The following is an 18667-nucleotide window of genomic DNA, read 5'->3' on the forward strand; positions in this document are numbered from 1 at the left end:
GGAGATTCTACAGCCCCATGCCCCAAAGCAGCTTATTCTTCAGCTAAATGGCGTTCATATCCTATCCAAATTCTGTGTAATTTCAGTAAGTTGGTGATACGATTATATTACGTTTTTTCAGTTAGTTTTTTTAAAAATATAAGATATGATTTTTAAAATAAGCTTAAATAGTAGCGCTTCTGTCAGGGAAGTGAATTGTCAGTTTGGCTGGGGGAAAGATTCCATGTGCATAAAGGGCTGCAAATGTAATGGGCAGGAAGACAGGGGCTATTTTTATTTGTGTAGTTTAAACTACATACCTGTTTCTCTTAAGCATTTTAAAAGATTTCACATTCTCAGATTTATTATTTAAAAAATCAGGTATTTGTAAGTTACTGAACCCTGTGGAGATCTGACTGGGTAGATTTTAGGTTTTAACCCCCACCCCACCCCCAAGTCAACATGCACCTTGAATTGAGACTGAGTGAAGTTTTAACCATAGTGAGAATTAAGATGCAGCAACCTGAATCTGTCGAGATTTAAACTGGGAGTCCTAAATCACAAAACAGCACTTAAAATGAAGAAAACATGCAAGCCGAAACAGAATAATAATACCAGCAGACCTTATAATCTGTTCATATAACACCATATAATGGGTTGTATCCCAGCACTCTAGTTCTGCTGGTGCAAAGGAACTTCCTCTCTCTTTCTAGTCCACCCCAGACCATTGTGCACCCTCAAAATTAGCTCTGGAAGGTTAAGGACCCTCTAGAGTGGATTTTGGGGGTATACAGGGAAAAGAGAGGAAACAGAAGTGCTCTCGTGGCAGTAGAACCCCACTGGATACAGCTCAAAACTGGCACACCATTAGCTGCCTGTGTGTCAATATTTACTCCTTGTAGACCACTGATAAGCATTTCCCCCATATTTTTTTTTTGTATTTTGTTCATTTATATTAAACACTTAACTTTTCAAATTTAGAATTTTCCTTAACTTGCCAGATCCGGGTTGCCACATCTAAATTCACACCATAAGTCAAAACTTCACACCATAGTCCACATCTGAGGCTATTTTGCGACTTAGAATTTTGTTTAACCTATCTATACATTTCGTTTATGCTGTTTCCTTTCGTCTGCAAAACTTAAAGTGGGCCAATGACACTTCACTAGGAGATGCCGTGGCGGCAGCAGCAGGTATCCCAATTTCGTTGCAATCCCAGCCCGGCTTGAACGCTTCCAAATCTTAGCCATTTCATGGACTGTGTGCATGAAAAGCAAAAGCAGCCCTTGCAGGCCCGTAAGGAAACACTCCAAAATGCACAGCTGAGACCAATGAAGTGAGAGGGTGCGCAGCTTGTGCTTCATTCTTCTGTCAAAATAAATAGGGGAAGTTTTTAGTTTTGGTTTTTTTAAATCAGCTTGAATCATGGCCTGCGTGTTTAATTTCACCATTCTTTTAAGGGCACCAAGTGTGACAGCCCTTACATGATGGACAGGTTTCATTGGGCACAAAAGTGAGAGGATGTTTGGGTGACCAACAAGATGCTGGCAGGTTTGATTCCCAACTCCAGGGGGGCGGAGAGAGGGAGAACACAGCCCTATAGCTCTAGCAACTGTTCCAAGCAAATCCAGAGTACACAGCATGCTCACAAATCAAAAGGGGAGGGGGACATAACATAAAGAGAAGGTTTAAGATGACATGCAGAAGCAGAGGTGGATAGTGCAGTATGAGAGAGAGAGAGAGAGAAAGAGAGAGCATTCAGAACAGAGTGTATTTAAAACTGCAGTAAAAGCTAAATGCTTCCATTTGATTCTAAAAGGCGGCTGCCGAATCACTTCTAGTTTCAATGCAGTTGTTTCTAGCAGTTAGTATTACAACCTTAGCAGTCTTGTTCACTTTGTCCTGCAGCAATTTTTCAGTTGAGGCCAATGCTTCCATGGCTTTCCAGTTTTTCTCTCGAAGGTCCTAATCGTTTTTAGAAAGATATGGTTTCAGTTCAGCCAATAATCAAACGGTGTCTTGCTTTCACTTCAGAGAGCGAGAGAGCGCTTGCATTTAAGCGCAGGTTACTGCAAAATGATTTGGGTGGTCAATTAAGATGAGGCACGCTAGCAAAAAAAAACCCAAGTGTGATGTTAAAAAGGGAAAGAGAATTTGTCTGGGGGGAATTTTTCAAAAGCAAAGTAATAATAAAAAAGGCTAGTTCTTCCCCAGTGTCCTGCCATTCTATTTCCTGGCTCTGCCTGCAGCATCACTACTAGGAACCTATCCCCCTTGACTGCATTTGTGAGGAAGGAGGAGGAGGAGGAGTATTCAGCAATACACACACACGCACCCTGGGACCAACCAAGCTTTAATTCACCTGCATAACCCAGAAATCAATAGAAATTCAGTGTCACCTGCAGCAGTCAAGGCCATCAGCCTAGAGAGGGTGCATAGCTCAGAAACAGATGGGATCCTTTGCATACAGAAGGGACTCCGCTACACAGGTCAATTATTACGTTATAAATGCATTATACAAATGTGACACCAGAGGGCCGGTGTGGAGCTGCAATCCGAAGCCAATGGTAAATTGCATTGGGAGCTAATTTTTCCAATAAGGTTTTTATAGCGGTTTTTTTATATCTGTGTAGATCCAGCCATGGTCTCAGGTTGAATCCCTAGTAGCTTCAATTACAAAAGGACTCACTTGACTGAGAATCTGGAGAGCTCAGCCAGTTAAGGTAAACAGAGCTAGGCTAGGAAGACCAATGATCTGACTCAATATGAAGGTAGCGTCAGATGTTCACCCTCCTACCAAACTGCAGGTGGCTTCCAAGAGAAGGTGAAAGTCCTTCTCCAATTCGTGCTGCGTTGGCTGGACCACGAGGCAGACTAGAGGACTAACTTTTTTTGTCGGCGTCAAAAATGTTGCATTTTAAAGAGAGCAAACAAAGCAGCATCTTAATGAAGTAAGTCAAATCGTATCATTTCTATGCTTTTCTCAGCCATTCTACTAGAAGGGCTTTACTCCCCCCGCCATGTTGACTCCTGAAATTAGCAACTGTTGGGGGGAGAGGACCCCTTTTTCTCTGTTGCATTTCACCCACCTGCCCCTGAACCCAGGGCAAGGGCATTTCCTGCTACTCTATGCCGGCTTCTTATAAGAACCTGAGAGCAGTTCTGCTCAACCAGGCCACAGGTACATTGGGTCCAGAATCCTGCTCCCAGAGTGGCCAGCCAGGACCTGGGTCCAACAGGGTTCTCCCCAGGTGAACCCCAGCATATTGCCTCTGAGAGTGGAGGCAGATCTCCACTAGCAACTGTGGTGGAATGAGGGATCTAGTACACCAGGCTATGCAACTTCTGCTCCACCAAGCTGACTTCAGAATAGGATGGCCCACCAAGGGCTTTATAAACCTAATTAATAATAATAATAATAATAATAATAATAATAATAATAATAATTTATTTATACCCCAGCCACTCTGGGCAGCTTCCAATCGAGTGTTAAAAACAGTACAGCATTAAATATTAAAAACTTCCCTGAACAGGGCTGCCTTCAGATGTCTTTTAAAGAGAAGATAGCTGCTTATTTCCTTCACATCTGGTGGGAGGGCGTTCCACAGGGAGGGCGCCACCACCGAGAAGGCGCTCTGCCTGGTTCCCTGTAACCTCACTTCTCGCAATGAGGGAACCGCCAGAAGGCCCTCGGCACTGGATCTCAGTGTCCGGGCTGAACAATGGGGGCAGAGACGCTCCTTCAGGGTTTTTTTGCTGCCTGCCTAGGACTGCATGATTTTTTTTGGGGGGGGGGGTTCCTATTGGCACAAGGCAGGCTTCAATGAGGGCCTGGTTTAGCCATGCCTCAACCCAACTGCACTACCCACAACTAGAAATGTGTGCATGTAGTTTATGTGTGTTTAAATTAGCTTGAAGAGGGACACATCTAATATTTTTTAAAGTTATTTTTTATATTATTTATATTGTGGGATGGTTGGGCTTAAAGGAAGCTTAGGGACAGGAAAAGCATTTCAGGGGTGTGATACGTCAGCTTATTTATTCTCTTTTTTTGCAGCTGTGCTACTTCACTAGTTTGCAATTCTATAAATGCCCATTGTTGAGTTGGAAGGGTCACCTGGTCCAACCCCCTGCAATGTAGACATGTAGCACTGTAACATGTTCAAAGGGCTTCAACGCACAGGCTGGGAGGGCCTGAAGACACCCAGGCGCACAAGCTCAGCTCTTCGGGGAAATCTCAACTCTCACTGATACGAAATAACACAGAAAATTTAAGATCATGGTTGTAGGATGAAAAGTGCCGTCTGCAAATGTAACTGTTCGATTTATTTCAGCGTTTCCAAATGCTCCTGGGATAGAGGAAGCAACAGATGGAGCAGACTTCTGGAGACACATGCAGAATAAGCAGCACAAGCCAACACTGCTCTAAACAAATAATGAGTGGACTAGAGGGCTGAAGTGGCCTTTAGTCGCCCAGAGAATATTCAGCCGTTTCTTTTGAGGGCTGTGTTCTGCTTCTCGTTTTCTAGCTAAGCTGGCGTCCGCTAGAAAACTTCCTAAGAAGTTCTAGCTACTGAAAAAAAGAACCCAGGTATAATGTCCATCCCAAATTTAGAGTGGGGGATATTTTTTGCACAGGTACTGAAAGCTTGAAAGGATAACACAGCTCCCTGAGAAGTTTGGTTCCATGCATCAGTTCTGCTTCCACTCATTCCCAACAAGGGTACAAAGTGTCTGCAAACACTAATCAAAAACACCCTTCTGTTCCAGTGTGTTGCTGGATCCCATGAATTTTAGGTAGGAGACCCAGAAAGTCTGTTTCTATTTCATTTAGTTATTTGTACTCCACTTGCCAAGGAAAAAAGGCTGGCTGAAAGGCAAGTTCAAAAGGACACAGTCAGGCACCACACAATGCCCACCTTAGAAAAGAGTATTTGATTGCCCGGAACATTTCAGCCTTGGTTAAATGAAAACACAAGGATTTAAAGCAGTGGTGGAGAGCCTGTAGCCACGCCAAATGATGATGGACTTTAGCTCCCATCAGCCCCAGCCACTAACGATCAGGGATGATGGACGTGTCAGACCAACACCATGTGGAGAGGCACAGGCTCCCCTGCCCAAATTTAAGAAGGAAACCAAGCCAAGCCAAAGGATCTCTGGAACAGGTGAAATGAAGGCACACAACAAGGTGACAAGAGCTTGCTTTCTTGGACTGAGCAAGTACTTCCCAAGCTTCTGTAGCTCAGGTCTGCCCACGTTTGGATATGGCCTCCCAAAATCCTTCCCCTTCGTCGTATTCCATAGACTCACACACCTAGGCATGCAAAGCTCGGTTCTGGCCTTCTGAGGTTTCGCCCGCAAACCAGAGCTCAACTTGCCCCAGTAGTCTGCGTGCATCAGTCTCTTACCACGCAGAGCAGGATCCGTCTCTGGCTACTGGGAAAGCCAGGCTGCTCTGGCTGTTACAGGAAGGAGACAGAGCGCTTCCTGCTCAGTACCCACATGACGGGCAAGAAGCACCTTAAAGCAGAATCAAGCTCCCCCAGTGAATTCCAGGCTACTCACGTTGTTCTTTTGCCTCTGTTGCTCCACCGCATGTTTCAATGAGCCCAGCTCCTTCTGGAGGCTGGCGATCTCCCCCTCTTTCCCTGTGATGCTGAATCCATACGAAACAGAAAGCGTCAGAAACACGCATTTCATTGAACCCTGAGAATCCCCCCTCCACGCAAGAACATGGCTCTGTGATTCTGCAGGAATTCCCACCTCACCCCACCCCATTTGTCCCCTTCCATGGAAAATATGCTCAGAAAAATGTCAAGGTTCTCCCTTGGGCCATGAAGGCTAGAAGCTTGCAGAGTTTAGAAATGTGAGAGCCTAGGACTCAACTGCACATTACACTTGATGGTGTTTAATGGCAGCCTGGCTAGCATATTTAGGAAGCGAAAAAGGCACTTCTGATGGGAGAGAAAACAGGAGCGGGGAGGCAATTTAAGCGGGGAAGACCAGCTAGGGAAGAGAATTAGGAATGCAGTATTATCCATTCCATCCAAAGGAAACATATTTGCCTTCACCCGTGAAAAGGGAATATTACAGTTTAATTGGGGTAACAGTATTATTACAGATTGATTTACATTGCTGCTTACTTGCTAAAATGGCTTCTAATTGACTACCAATACTTACAGCTGTAGAAGCTGTTCATTCCTGATGGCCAGAGATTCCTGAAAGAGATCAGGACACCTTATTTAAACAGAAGCAGGTAGGTGCCTGGCAGATGACTGGCTTTTATCAAGATTAATTATGCAGCAATATGTTGCTTTCGGCTGCAGCATCCAAAAGTTGGTTTGCCACATTGCCACCTGGTTTGCACAATCAGTTCATAGTCAATAGGCAAGGGATACGCATAAGCTGCAGAGAGGGCGTTTGAGCCCCTTTGTCAGTACGTCTCTCTTCCAAGCAGCTTCTCAAGGCTCAAACGCAGAGGCTGCAGTGGCAGGTCACAGGTGAGGCCTGCAGAAGGATCAATGCAAAGGGAGAGGCAGCCAAAGCCTCTCCCTCCCCGAGAATCCACCAAGAAATCATGCAGGAAAATGTGTCCTCCCTCCCTCAACAGAACACAGGAAGCAGTTACTGCGAGTGATTTAGATCTTCCTTCCCCGTAGATTTTGCCTCCTGAACGTTTTCAACCAAAATTATTTAAAATTCTGGCATGTACAAATACAACATAGCATCCCATCTCTCTCTATGCGCACCGCAAATCAGCAATCAGGAGAAATACCTGTTCACCATTTTCCTGCTTTATTTCCTGAATCTGTGCTCTTAGTAACCGATTCTCCTCCTGTACAACCTGCAAGAGAGGATGATGTGTTAGACATGGCTGCCCATTCATCTCTCTTGTCCCTCTTCTCCTCCTCCTAAGGCCCCTATGCTGTCACCTGCAATTCTTTTCTTTGGTGAGAGACTTCTTTTCCCCTCTCATCTAATAAGATCTCCATCTTTTGCATTTCTTCTTGCTTCGTTTTCAGTCTGTGGACACAATTTAAAAGTTATTCACATTGCTTTCTTGCAGATCTGCAGTTTATTTACTCCATTTATTGAGGTTGCTTTTGTTATGTGCATCCTAATTCTCTTTACCGAAATAAGCCAAAAGTGGTTCACAGAGCAGGTAACATGCTGGTTTTATGTAAGTTAAGGAAGGATCACAGTATTTACAGAACCTCCCAGATTTCTCTGCATAAGTGCTCAGATGATAATTCTTGCCAGTCTGTGTTGTGGCAGACATGTGAACTGGCAAGCAGATACTGAATTATTTGACACACTGCCCAAGATAGAATAGTTTTACTCTACATGACCAGGGAGCAAAGTTTGGGCTGAGTTGTGTGGAAACAGTTTTGCATGGACATTTTTTCCCCAAGTAACTAATGACTGCTGCTTTTGTTCATCTGCCTGGCAACAAATGATGTGCCCAACTTTCACTGCACATTTGAAGGAGATCAGAGAGAAGCAGCTCTTTGGGAAGGTGCAGAATGCTACTCTAGACAATGCCAAATACAGTCATACCTCATGTTACGTTTGCTTCCTGATACATTTTTTCAGGTTGCGTCCCATAGCAACCCGGAAGTACTGGAAAGGGTTACTTCTGGGTTTCGCCGCTCGCGCATGCGTGCAAAATGACGTCATGCACTTGCACAGATGTGGCGAATCACAACCTGCGCGTGCGCAGACGCGCCCACTGCGGGTTGCATTCTGCTCATGTTGCGAACAGGCCTCCGTTCACAACCAGAGGTACCACTGTATTAATTGAAATGTGGTCATGAGTGTGCTCTCTCTTTCTCTCTCTCTCTCACCCCCCCCCCCAAAGAGTATAGCCATCACACACAGCTGGATGAAAGAGCAAAGTAACTGCGGTAGATGCTCCACTCAGTTTACTTACAGAGCCTCAAGGTCCTTGATCGACGAAGAAGCAGAAACCTAACAGGGAAGAAAGGATTTGCTTTCATTGTGGCAGTTCGGCTAACAATGTCATGACCCCTGCCTGGTTATGACTGCTTAGATAGGGCAAGGGATAGGAATGCAAGAAGCTGCCTTATACCGAGTCAGACCCTTGATTCATGTAGCTCAGTATCGTGAACACTGACTGCAAGAGGCTCTCCGGGGTTCCAGGTAGTGTCTCTTGTTCCCACCTGAAGATATTGGGGAGTAAAGATATTGGGACCTTCTGAACACAGCACAGGTACTCTGTCACTAAGGTGTTGCCTTTCCTAGCAAAAGCTTTAGGATGCATTAAACAAACTCTGAAAGGAGGGACAGGAAGCACAGCAAGTAGCCCCCACCTGCTGAGAGTTCAGCTGTTCGAGTTCCTTGACTTTGTTGTTCAAGTGCTGCAGTGTATCCTGTTGTCCCTATGGGCATTTTTAAAAAGGGAGAAAGAAAAGCAGATCAGACATGCAAGTTCTGCACTCTTGAAGGCTCCAAGAGAGCTTTCAGCACTCCACAAGACCTTACCTGAAGCCACTCTCCTTTCTTGGCAATCTCACTCTCCTTTTCTCTCAACGACACCTCCATACTTGTCACCTGCTCCTCTTTCCTCTTCAATCTGCAAGAGGAAGCACAAGAGAAGTCAAGTCTCATTTTTTAAAAAATGCAGATTTAACACTGACAAACAATAGTCAAAAGATGTATTTGTACCCCGCCCATCTGGCTGGGTCTCCCCAGCCACCCTGGGCGGCTTCCAACAAAGTATTAAAACACAGTGGTCTGTTAAACATTAAAAGCTTCCCTAAACAGGGCTGCCTTCAGATGTCTTCTAAAAGTCTGGTAGTTGTTCCTCTCTTTGACATCTGGTGGGAAGGTGTTCCACAGGGTAGGTGCCACTACCGAGAAGGCCCTCTGCCTGGTTCCCTGTAACTTGGCTTCTCGCAATGAGGGAACCGCCAGAAGGCCCTCGGCTCTGGACCTCAATGTCCAGGCAGAACGATGGGGGTGGAGACGCTCCTTCAGGTATACTGGACCGAGGGCGATTAGAAGATTTTGGTGTGCCGCTACTGTGTCACTGCGGTGTTGCCTTGAAACTGGCCAGCATTTATAACCTGGGTCAACGTCTTTTGTTCTGTGTGCCCATAAGAACACAAGAAGTGCCTGCTGGATTGGGCTAGTGGCCCAGCTAGACCAGCACCCTGTTCTCGGACTGGCCACCGAGATGCCAGCGGGAAACCTGCAAGAACATTTCCCCCTTCTGCAGTTTGTAGCAACTGATACCCAGATGCATTACTGCCTCTGACTGTGGAGGCACAGCATAGACATAAATCAGGCCCACAGCATGCAGGAGTTTGATGGATAGAAGCAGAAGTACAACAACAACAAAATTATGTGCCAAAACAGAACTCTTGTGGTTTTAAAGGCCTTGTTGTCTGGCTGGCACTCTCCGCTTTCTTCTTTAGGAACGGGCCAAAATATTCCTGTCCCTGGAAAGCATTTTGAGAGGTAAGCATTTCCTAAGTTCTAACACTAGAACTTGCAGACATCCGGCAAAATTGAACGTTGGACAATTACGGGCAGATAAAACGAAGCACTGCTTCACACAGCACCAAGTTGGAACTATGGAACTTGCTCCCACAGGAGGCAGTGAGGACCACCACCTTAAAGGTAAAGGGACCCCTGACCATTAGGTCCAGTCGTGGCCAACTCTGGAGTTGCGGTGCTCATCTCGCTTTATTGGCTGATGGAGCCGGCGTACAGCTTCTGGATCATGTGGCCAGCATGACTAAGCCGCTTCTGGCGAACTAGAGCAGCGCACGGAAACGCTGTTTACCTTCCCGCCGGAGTGGTACCTATTTATCTACTTGCACTTTGACGTGCTTTCGAACTGCTAGGTTGGCAGGAGCTGGGACCGAGCAATGGGAGCTCACCCTGTCGCGGGGATTCGAACCACTGAGCTTCCGATCTGCAAGTCCTAGGCTCTGTGGTTTAACCCACAGCACCACCCGCGTCCCGGACCACCACCTTAGATGACTTTAAAGAAGATGAGAGAAATTTATGGAGGAGGGGGCTATCGAGAGCTACCAGTCATGGCGGCTATGGTCTGCCTCGACAGCTGGAGGCAGAAATGCCCCTGAATGCCAGTTACCGGAAACTGCAGGAGGAGGAGAGGCGCCGGTGCTTGAATCCTGCTTTGGGGCATCTGCTCAGCCACTGCGAGAACAGGATGCCGGATTAAATGAGCCATTGCCCTGATCCGGCAGGTTCTTCTTATGACCTTATGCAGTGATATGGCTTATTTTATTTGTGCTGCTGGGCATTTTGATTTTATTGGTTTATGCTGAATTGAATTTAGGAGGTTATGCTTTGGAATTTTTATGACTCTGGATTGTTAGCTAGAATTTGGTTTGTTTTTTAAAAAAGTGGAAAGGGGTTGTGTTCTCCAACCCCCCAACCCCCCGTTTTTTGCCATTGCTATTTTTTTGCAGCAGCTATCAATTTATTTTTATTTTAAACAGCCCCTTTTGAATGGATTGGGGGGTGGAAATGGTATATCATGACAATTATCAAATTAACTTATTACAAGAAAATGCCGGCAGACTAACTCAATAAATCTATGAGGCACGTGGGTGCTGTTTGTTGCTGTTCATGCTTTGGAACAATAAGTGCAAAGAAAATGTATAGCCATATGTTGTTTGCGGTTTATTATGATGCTACTACCAGGGACGCAGGTGGCGTTGTGGGTTAAACCACAGAGCCTAGGACTTGCTGATCAGAACGTCGGCGGTTCGAATCCCCGCAACGGGGTGAGCTCCCGTTGTTCGGTCCCTGCTCCTGCCAACCTAAAGTTCGAAAGCACGTCAAAGCGCAAGTAGATAAATAGGTACTGCTCCGGCGGAAAGGTAAACAGCGTTTCCGTGCGCTGCTCTGGTTCGCCAGAAGCAGCTTAGTCATGCTGGCCACATGACCCGGAAGCTGTACGCCGGCTCCCTCGGCCATCAAAGTGAGATGAGCGCTGCAACCCCAGAGTCGGTCACGACTGGGCCTAATGGTCAGGGGTCCCTTTACCTTTACTCACTACCCCTTGAAGCTCATACTAATGCACAAAGCTGCAGGATCTTTCGCCAGCTCAGCAACCCGAGATCCTTTTAACTGGAATCGGCAATTACTCAACAGGATGACTCTCTGCTTATGCAGCACCGACCGCAATCCACATTATCAGAAACCAACTGAAATAGTTAACGGCATTCTGAACCTCTTGATCCAACTCCCTAAGTTGGGTGCAACATCTCCATGTACTGGCGCTCTTTGTTACAGAAAATGGTAATTTATCTTATGTCAAAATTATCTAAGTGCTTTCCCCTTGCTTTTAAAGTCTTAGCCTTAGATTAACATCAAAGTGCACAATCCAATTCAGAGATTTAAGGCAGGTTAAGGAGTTCTCAGATTCTAGAGCTGTTTGCTCATAAATCAAGATCAGTCACAAAAAGGCACCTGTAGAAAAAAACAACCATTATCATGTTAACAAGGACACCTGCAGTTTTATAAACCAGCAAAAACCACTTACAGATTCTGAAGATCTCTGACTTCTTGGGCGGCTGATATCTACAGAAAGAGTACACAACACAGAGTTATTCTGAAAAGAAGCACTAAGTATATGTAAACAGTAATGCCCCTACACCCCTCAAAAGTATCAAATTTGAGGATAACAAACCAATGGCCCATTTACCAAGAAAGATGCAAAAAAAGAAGCAGCCCCTGAAGAAGAAGAAATGAGAATTTCTAGAAGTAGCTGAAAGGCGTTAACTTCTATGGTCCAATAATCTGCCTATATCTTTTCTTTCACATTTCAAATCACTATTAGGAAAAGCTCTTGTTTCTGTAAGCTATTTTGAATGCACAAATAGTTTAAACGCATTAAATCAACACATCTTTAACTTGCTATTCCTATTCCCAAATGCCAGGAGATTAGCCACTGTCCTTCCAGTCCCACAGTCTGGAGGATCTGCAGGCCAGAGAGATAATGGCTTGCTTTAAGGCCATCCAGAGGCTAAGACCAGCTTGAAGGAATTAAGGTTTGAAAGTTAAAAGCATCACACTCTAACTCATCCCTTCCCAGTCTTGGATATTGCAGAAGCTGTAGGACTACAACCCCCCATCGTCCACAGCTAGTATGACCAGTGGTCGGAGATGAAGTGAGTTGTAGCTCAATAACACCTGGGGACCCAAGGTTGAGAAAGGCTGCTTTAACCACCGGCATGCATTGACACATCTGAAATCAAGGTTAAGTTTTATCTCGCTAACACAATTAAAAACTTTTAGTGAGATGACTATGCCAGACCCAGGTTTGGCTCAAAAGGGCTTTTATAGTAACAGAACAAAGTCCAGCTTGGGGTTGATGGAAGAAAGGGACTGGGGCAAAGTCCCAAACCTGGGTCTCTGGTTGTTGTTGGACTACAATTCCCATCAACCCTAGCTAGCAGGACCAGTGGGATGATGGGAACTGTAGTCCAAACACAGCTGGGGACCCAAGTTTGGGAAACCCAGGACTAGAGTATCTATTTCTCCCCCTTCTCTGGATTTTAATCCCAAGATGAAGAGCTAGAATGGCCAAGGGAGAAGATGCAGTATGTCAGGATTTCCCACAAAGCAATCTTAAGACCGCAAGTGCAACACTTGTGTTGGCCGCCCAATAAATGCCACCATGTGGCTTCTAGGCCCTTAGCTGCATCTGTTCAAACGCTGCAGAGAGAACAAGAGTTCACACTGCCTAAGACGGAAGAGTAAGTACAGTCATACCTCGGGTTAAATGTGGTTCAGGTTGAGCGTTTTCAGATTACGCTCCACAGCGACCCAGAAGTAACGGAGCGCGTTACTTCCGGGTTTCGCCGCTTGTGCACGCGCTCAAAATGACGTCATGCACAGAAGTGGCAAATCGCGACCCGCAGACGCGAGTTGCGTTCTGCTCAGGATGCGAACGGGGCTCCAGAACGGATCCTGTTCACATCCAGAGGTACCACTGTAATAGCGAAGACAACTCCTGGGATGACAAGGAATCCAGGCAGTTCAGAAGGAGGAGCAAGGGTGTTTTAATGCTACAGGCTCAGCTAGATGTCAGAGGCCCCTTGCTCATGCACTTGCCCCATTGAACTCTCCCATGCTTTATGCCCTCATGTGCCACCACCCAAACTAAATGTGCCGCCTGTCATTTATTTTAATTTTTAAATTATTACATTTGTTTACCCCTAAATATATATAATGCCTCATGTGGCATGCCTCCTATGGTCCTAAACCTGCGTACCTGTGAACATTTTCCAGGTGTAGACCTTACAGCACACAGTGAGGCAGAAAAGATCAAGCTCCCCCAAGGAAAATGGGGCATAATCTGGAAGCTAAGCCCCCCCCCCCCAGGCCTCGCTTTCAGAGAAGCCAAGCTCATCTCTCACAGGTGCCCTCTTCCATAACAAATTAAGAGAGCAACATTTCATGGCGAGACAAAATATGCTCCATGTAGCCCAATACATTCCCCCTCCAAAAAGACACAGTGGTACCTCAGGTTAAGTACTTAATTCGTTCCGGAGGTCCGTTCTTAACCTGAAACTGTTCTTAACCTGAAGCACCACTTTAGCTAATGGGGCCTCCTGCTGCCGCTGCGCCGCCAGAGCACGATTTCTGTTCTCATCCTGAAGCAAAGTTCTTAACCTGAAGCACTATTTCTGGGTTAGCGGAGTCTGTAACCTGAAGCGTATGTAACCCGAGGTACCCCTGTAATAAAGTTGAGCTCCAGACAAAATGTATAGCAGCACACAGCTGTCTGGTAACCTCCTGTGCCAGGCACTTAGATTATTTAGGTAGACGAGCGATTCCTGCTTTACAGGGGGTTGGACTAGATGACTCCTAGGGTCCCTTCCAATGCTATGATTCTAAGAGGGTGCTATACTCTTGGACACGTAACTCCAGTGGTTTCGAACCACCCTGAGGTCTACAGGTACAGGGCAGTGTACAAATTTAATACAGTCGTACCTTGGTTGTCAAACGGAATCCGTTCCAGAAGTCCGTTTTGACTTCCAAAAATGTTCCGACAACCAAGGCGTAGCTTCCGATTGGCTGCAGGAAGTTCCTGCAGCCAATCGGAAGCCACAGAAGCTGTGTCGGACGTTTGGGTTCCAAAGAACGTTTGCAAACCGGAACACTCACTTCCGGGTTTGCAGTGTCCGGGAGCCAAAACGTTCGAGTCGCAAGGCGTTCGGGATCCAAGGTACGACTGTACATAATAAAAATAAATTTTTGAAAGCTTCTTCCTCCTGAAACCCTTTCCACATAGATGTGTATCCCTGCCACGAGGCTCTCTGCACATGGCAGGGAATTCTAGGCAATGTCCCAGGGTGCTTTGCTCAGCTCCTGACAGGTGCCAAGACGACTTTGCAAGTGCTCAGTGTAAGGTAAGAATACAGCAACTGCCTGGCTATGGATTGCAGGGCTGTGCATGAAGGGAAGGGGGTGCTGTGGCAGTTCAGCAGTAGGCCATATGCTTCACAGGTTGCGGGCGGGGACAGGTTTGAACTCTGGTCTCTTCAGATAAATAATTAGGTAACAGGTGGAGATCCCAGATAGTGAGTGGACAATACTGAGGTAGATGACTTGTATGCTCTGAAGTCACTCCCAGGAACTTAAACAGAGCTGACTCCCCAAGGGTGTGTGTAAGACTGCAGTCCTTACTCTAAGCAAAGCAAACTCCTGGGACTGTTTCGGACGCAATGTGAAATCAGTTTCCCACTGCAGGAAGACCTTCAGGCTTGTGCATTCCCCCCCTTCCTCCTCTGGCATGCAACCAGGCGGAGGAGGCTGCTTAAACGCGGGTGCAGAGGCTTTCAAACCGAACTGTGAAACAAATCACTCGCAGTTTTATTATGGGCTCGTAAATTTTGATTTCCTTTTAACAAGTCGCCTGACGGATTGTTTGAGAATGCCTCTTTCGCCGAGCGATAGGCTTTTAATCGTTAATCTGAATGTTTAATTGATTAGACATATATCTCACGGTTCAATCAGCGGCAGCTGGCGCCCACCAGGGACTAACGGGGCACAAGGCAGGGGGCACAAAAAGTAAGGGCAGCTAACAGCCAATGGCAGGCAGAGTAAGCAAATTCTGGTCTTGTCCCCATCCTTCCTAATGCTCAGTTCTGCAAGGGCAACACTGAGGCTAAGATGACAGCCAATGCCACCTCCTGGACTGGATGTAAGTCAGAAGGCAGGCAGGCAGGCAGGGGCTGGCTGATGTTGGTGGGGCAGCACCCCCTTCACCTAGTGGCCCAGCCTCCTCTGGGTTCAATGGCAATGCATGAAAGTGCCAGGCCTCTCCAAACAAGAGCCCCTCCCTCCCCCGCCAACAGATAGGAAAGGAGGAGCCATGTTGCAGGAAGAGGAAGACTGCAAAGCAAAGGACTCCCTCCAGCTGCCGGCTCAATACCACTTTACCTGTGTGTCCTTTCCAAGCTGGGCCTTCCCTATTTCTTCTTTCAGAGCCTCTATTTCCTGTGCCAAACCCTTTTCAATGACAAAACAGACAAGGTTGTACAATGGAGACAACACATCCCACAAAAATGAGAAAAAGAAGGGTGCGAAAAATTCGGCCACAAACAGGGCAATGCAATGACAAACACACAAACACACAAGAAAGGCAGCGAACGACAGATCCAGCACCTACCTGGACAGTTTTTTCCTTGGTGGCAACTTTAAGGACCTCAGCCTGGAGCAGTTCTTCCACAGACTTGATTTTCCCATCCTTCTCACTAATTCTTTAGCAAAGAGAGAGAGAGAAAAGAGTAGAGAGGTTAAGAAACTCAGTGGTACAGCATTGGAAGGGGAGGCATTTGCGCAAGATGGGAAAGAAATGCTTCAGGAAGTTGCTGAAGAATATAATGCAATACTGCCCAAATGAATCAGAGCAAGCATCAAGAAGTTGGTATTTTTAGGTATAAAGTAAACTGATTCACAACTGAAAGAGTAGGGTGGCATCTGCTGGTAGAGAAGCTTCTGCTTAAAGAAAAGCAATTTCTTCAATTAATCTTCTTCAAAGAATGCAGCACTGCAACTATTACTGCGGGACGCGGGTGGCACTGTGGGTAAAAGCCTCAGCGCCTAGGGCTTGCCGATCGAAAGGTCGGCGGTTCGAAGCCCCGCGGCGGGGTGTGCTCCCGTCGTTCGGTCCCAGCGCCTGCCAACCTATCAGTTCGAAAGCACCCCCGGGTGCAAGTAGATAAATAGGGACCGCTTACTGGCGGGAAGGTAAACGGTGTTTCTGTGTGCTGCGCTGGCTCGCCAGATGCAGCTTTGTCACGCTGGCCACGTGACCCGGAAGTGTCTCCGGACAGCGCTGGCCCCCGGCCTCTTAAGTGAGATGGGCGCACAACCCTAGAGTCTGTCAAGACTGGCCTGTACGGGAAGGGGTACCTTTACCTTTTTACTATTACTGCAGGACATTCTTTCTGCTTTTAAAACAAGGTTGGGTTTTCACCCAATGCCAGTGCAGCTATTGGCACCTGACTTGAAAACTCCCTGGGACTTTAAAAAGGAAACCCCAAAATTTATAAATCTCCTGCAAGCAATCCAACTTTATTCTGTGTGCACTGGTGTGACCCGAGCAAGCATACAGGGGGGAAATTTTGTTTCAACACACAAGCAGATGATATTTTTGTTTTATTTAGGTTGGGGAGGGGGGCTGAGCTGGCCCAGAATCAGCTGGATCCCAAGTTGGCTCCATTATGGTCACATGACAGCATTGGGTCTGCTCCGGTTCTGACTACTGTACTAGCTCCAGAATGGATGAAGTGATCTACCTGTCCTCCTCCCTTCCACCCCTGTTGTCAAGCTTGGCAGGACTACAGATGCAGTGATGGCCCCGCTGCTCTGTTAAGCCCTGCTGGGCAGCAGCCTGAATTTAGGCTGCACCCTGAAGCCTTTCATTTCACAATCATGGTTTCTTCTGAAGAGTCAAATGCAGCAACTTCGAACATCCCACTGCACAGATTACATTCTAAAGTCTGGGCACTTCTGTAGTAAAAGCCTGCCCACACAGGCTTCGTGGATAACAGAAACGTAAGGGTAAAGAGGGCTTTCAAACTGAAGAGGAGGAAAAGTGCTTCTACTTACACTCTTTGTAATTCTTCCACCAACGTTGCAAAGGAAACCTTGGGGAACAAAAGCAAGGAGGACGGATGTTTAGAGAGAAAGTCAGAATACTGAAGTTAGCAGATGGTACCAGCTCTCACCAACTTTGCTGATGGAATTCGTTTTGGAAAGCTAATCAGTCCTATTTTTTTTTAATCGGACTAAACTGTAGCATTTTGCAGCACCTGCAATTAGTTCTTTGCAAAATTTAAGAGTAAACTTGAGGAATACAGGTGTCCTCACCAAACAGAGGTAGGGCAGCTTTATGAAGGATACTTTGCAAGCTCCTGTTCTAATGGAATCTCACTGAGACCCACAATTTCCCTCCTTCTGCAATGCTAGAAACTACTGTACCTTGGGAGGGCACTTGGAAAGTGTGGAACTTGGCTGCATGGCCAAAGGTTTTACCTTTGCATGGCTTGACCGACAAGTTCGGCTTACAGTCTGAAGATAGTCAACAACCCAGGTGGGATTGCTATGAGGAATTATAACAAATATACAGTAAGCCATCTGTGTCAGCAATGAAAGCATTGCGTTGACTGGGTTTAAACTATTTTGATATGATTCTTGATCAATCCACACCTCTGCATCCCTGTTCCATTTCTCTATCTTCACCAATCACGTACACTGCCAGTTGCTTACCCATGCAGGCTCCTGGGTCATCAAAGATAGTGGGCAAGCTTCTTTGAAGTAGCTTTCTAATATGTTAATCTTAGGATGTTAATCTTAGGGCCAGGAAACAGATCTCACATGAAGGTGATAATGATCGCTGTTCTCCTGGCCATCCTCCTTATCATGTATATTGCTTGTTTATCACCTCCAGGGTTGCCAAATGTACTCCTTTGTAGTTCTGTTCTTTGTTTACCCCGTGCTTAATTAGTTTTAGTAGTTTAACTTGTCCCCAGTGGGTTTGTTGAAATGCTTAGAAGAAATCTGATTGGTTCTTACAAACACTCTGAAAAAAGCTCTTTTGTGAATAAAACGACCTGGGCTGAGGGGTAGAGAGGAACAGAGAAATTATTATAAGCACTCTTCCCAGAGTCTTGCTGGTTCAAGCCTCTATATGTATTCTTATTAATCAGAGTTCAATCCTTCCTTTACTTTGGGAATGCCTCACCAGCTCAAGGTTGAATGCTGTTGACATTTCCATTCCACCTTAAGGAAGAGGCGTGAGATTGTTGCACGTCACAGGTCTGTTCACATTCCAGCACAGTATGCTGGGAACTTCCGTTTCTGTATAGCTTTTGCTGTTCTCTCCGAGACGACATGCGAAAGAGACGACATGTTTCTTTGTTCTGATTTATGTTCAATAAATCTGTAGTTGTAGCATGACTTCATACGCCTCACGCATACTTCTGTGTGCGCGGTACACTAATTGCGTGCCCTGGCTTCTAAAGTCCGGGTCACTAATTTACGTCAGAGCACGGGCTGATGGAAGGAGACATCTGAGCAGGGCTTGCCAGCTGGCCTCTCGGCCCCTCCGCATGTCGAATGTATTCATGGCCAAAGGTTTTACCTTTGCATGGCTTGACCGACAAGTTCTGCT

General features: G+C 46.2%; 1 protein-coding gene across 5 annotated transcripts in view; it reads right to left on the reverse strand.

The window, feature by feature from the left end:
- Positions 1 to 18667, reverse strand: part of KTN1 (kinectin 1) — a 102091-nt gene that overhangs the window by 18897 nt on the left and 64527 nt on the right. For 2 of the 5 annotated variants that reach the window (XM_081007662.1, XM_081007660.1), the window contains exons 22-33: positions 17104 to 17141; positions 15659 to 15749; positions 15430 to 15498; positions 11522 to 11559; positions 8482 to 8572; positions 8310 to 8378; positions 7910 to 7947; positions 6912 to 7002; positions 6755 to 6823; positions 6160 to 6197; positions 5545 to 5635; positions 1858 to 1944 (exon numbers count right to left, since the gene is read on the reverse strand). In XM_081007662.1, the coding sequence (XP_080863788.1) occupies positions 1858 to 1944; positions 5545 to 5635; positions 6160 to 6197; positions 6755 to 6823; positions 6912 to 7002; positions 7910 to 7947; positions 8310 to 8378; positions 8482 to 8572; positions 11522 to 11559; positions 15430 to 15498; positions 15659 to 15749; positions 17104 to 17141 (810 nt within the window). The remainder of the gene's footprint in view (positions 1 to 1857; positions 1945 to 5544; positions 5636 to 6159; positions 6198 to 6754; positions 6824 to 6911; positions 7003 to 7909; positions 7948 to 8309; positions 8379 to 8481; positions 8573 to 11521; positions 11560 to 15429; positions 15499 to 15658; positions 15750 to 17103; positions 17142 to 18667) is intronic. The other 3 variants (XM_081007664.1, XM_081007663.1, XM_081007661.1) reach the window with 2 other exon arrangements.

This window comes from Podarcis pityusensis (assembly GCF_964106645.2).
Source record: "Podarcis pityusensis genome assembly, chromosome: 1".
Classification (NCBI taxonomy): domain Eukaryota; kingdom Metazoa; phylum Chordata; class Lepidosauria; order Squamata; family Lacertidae; genus Podarcis; species Podarcis pityusensis.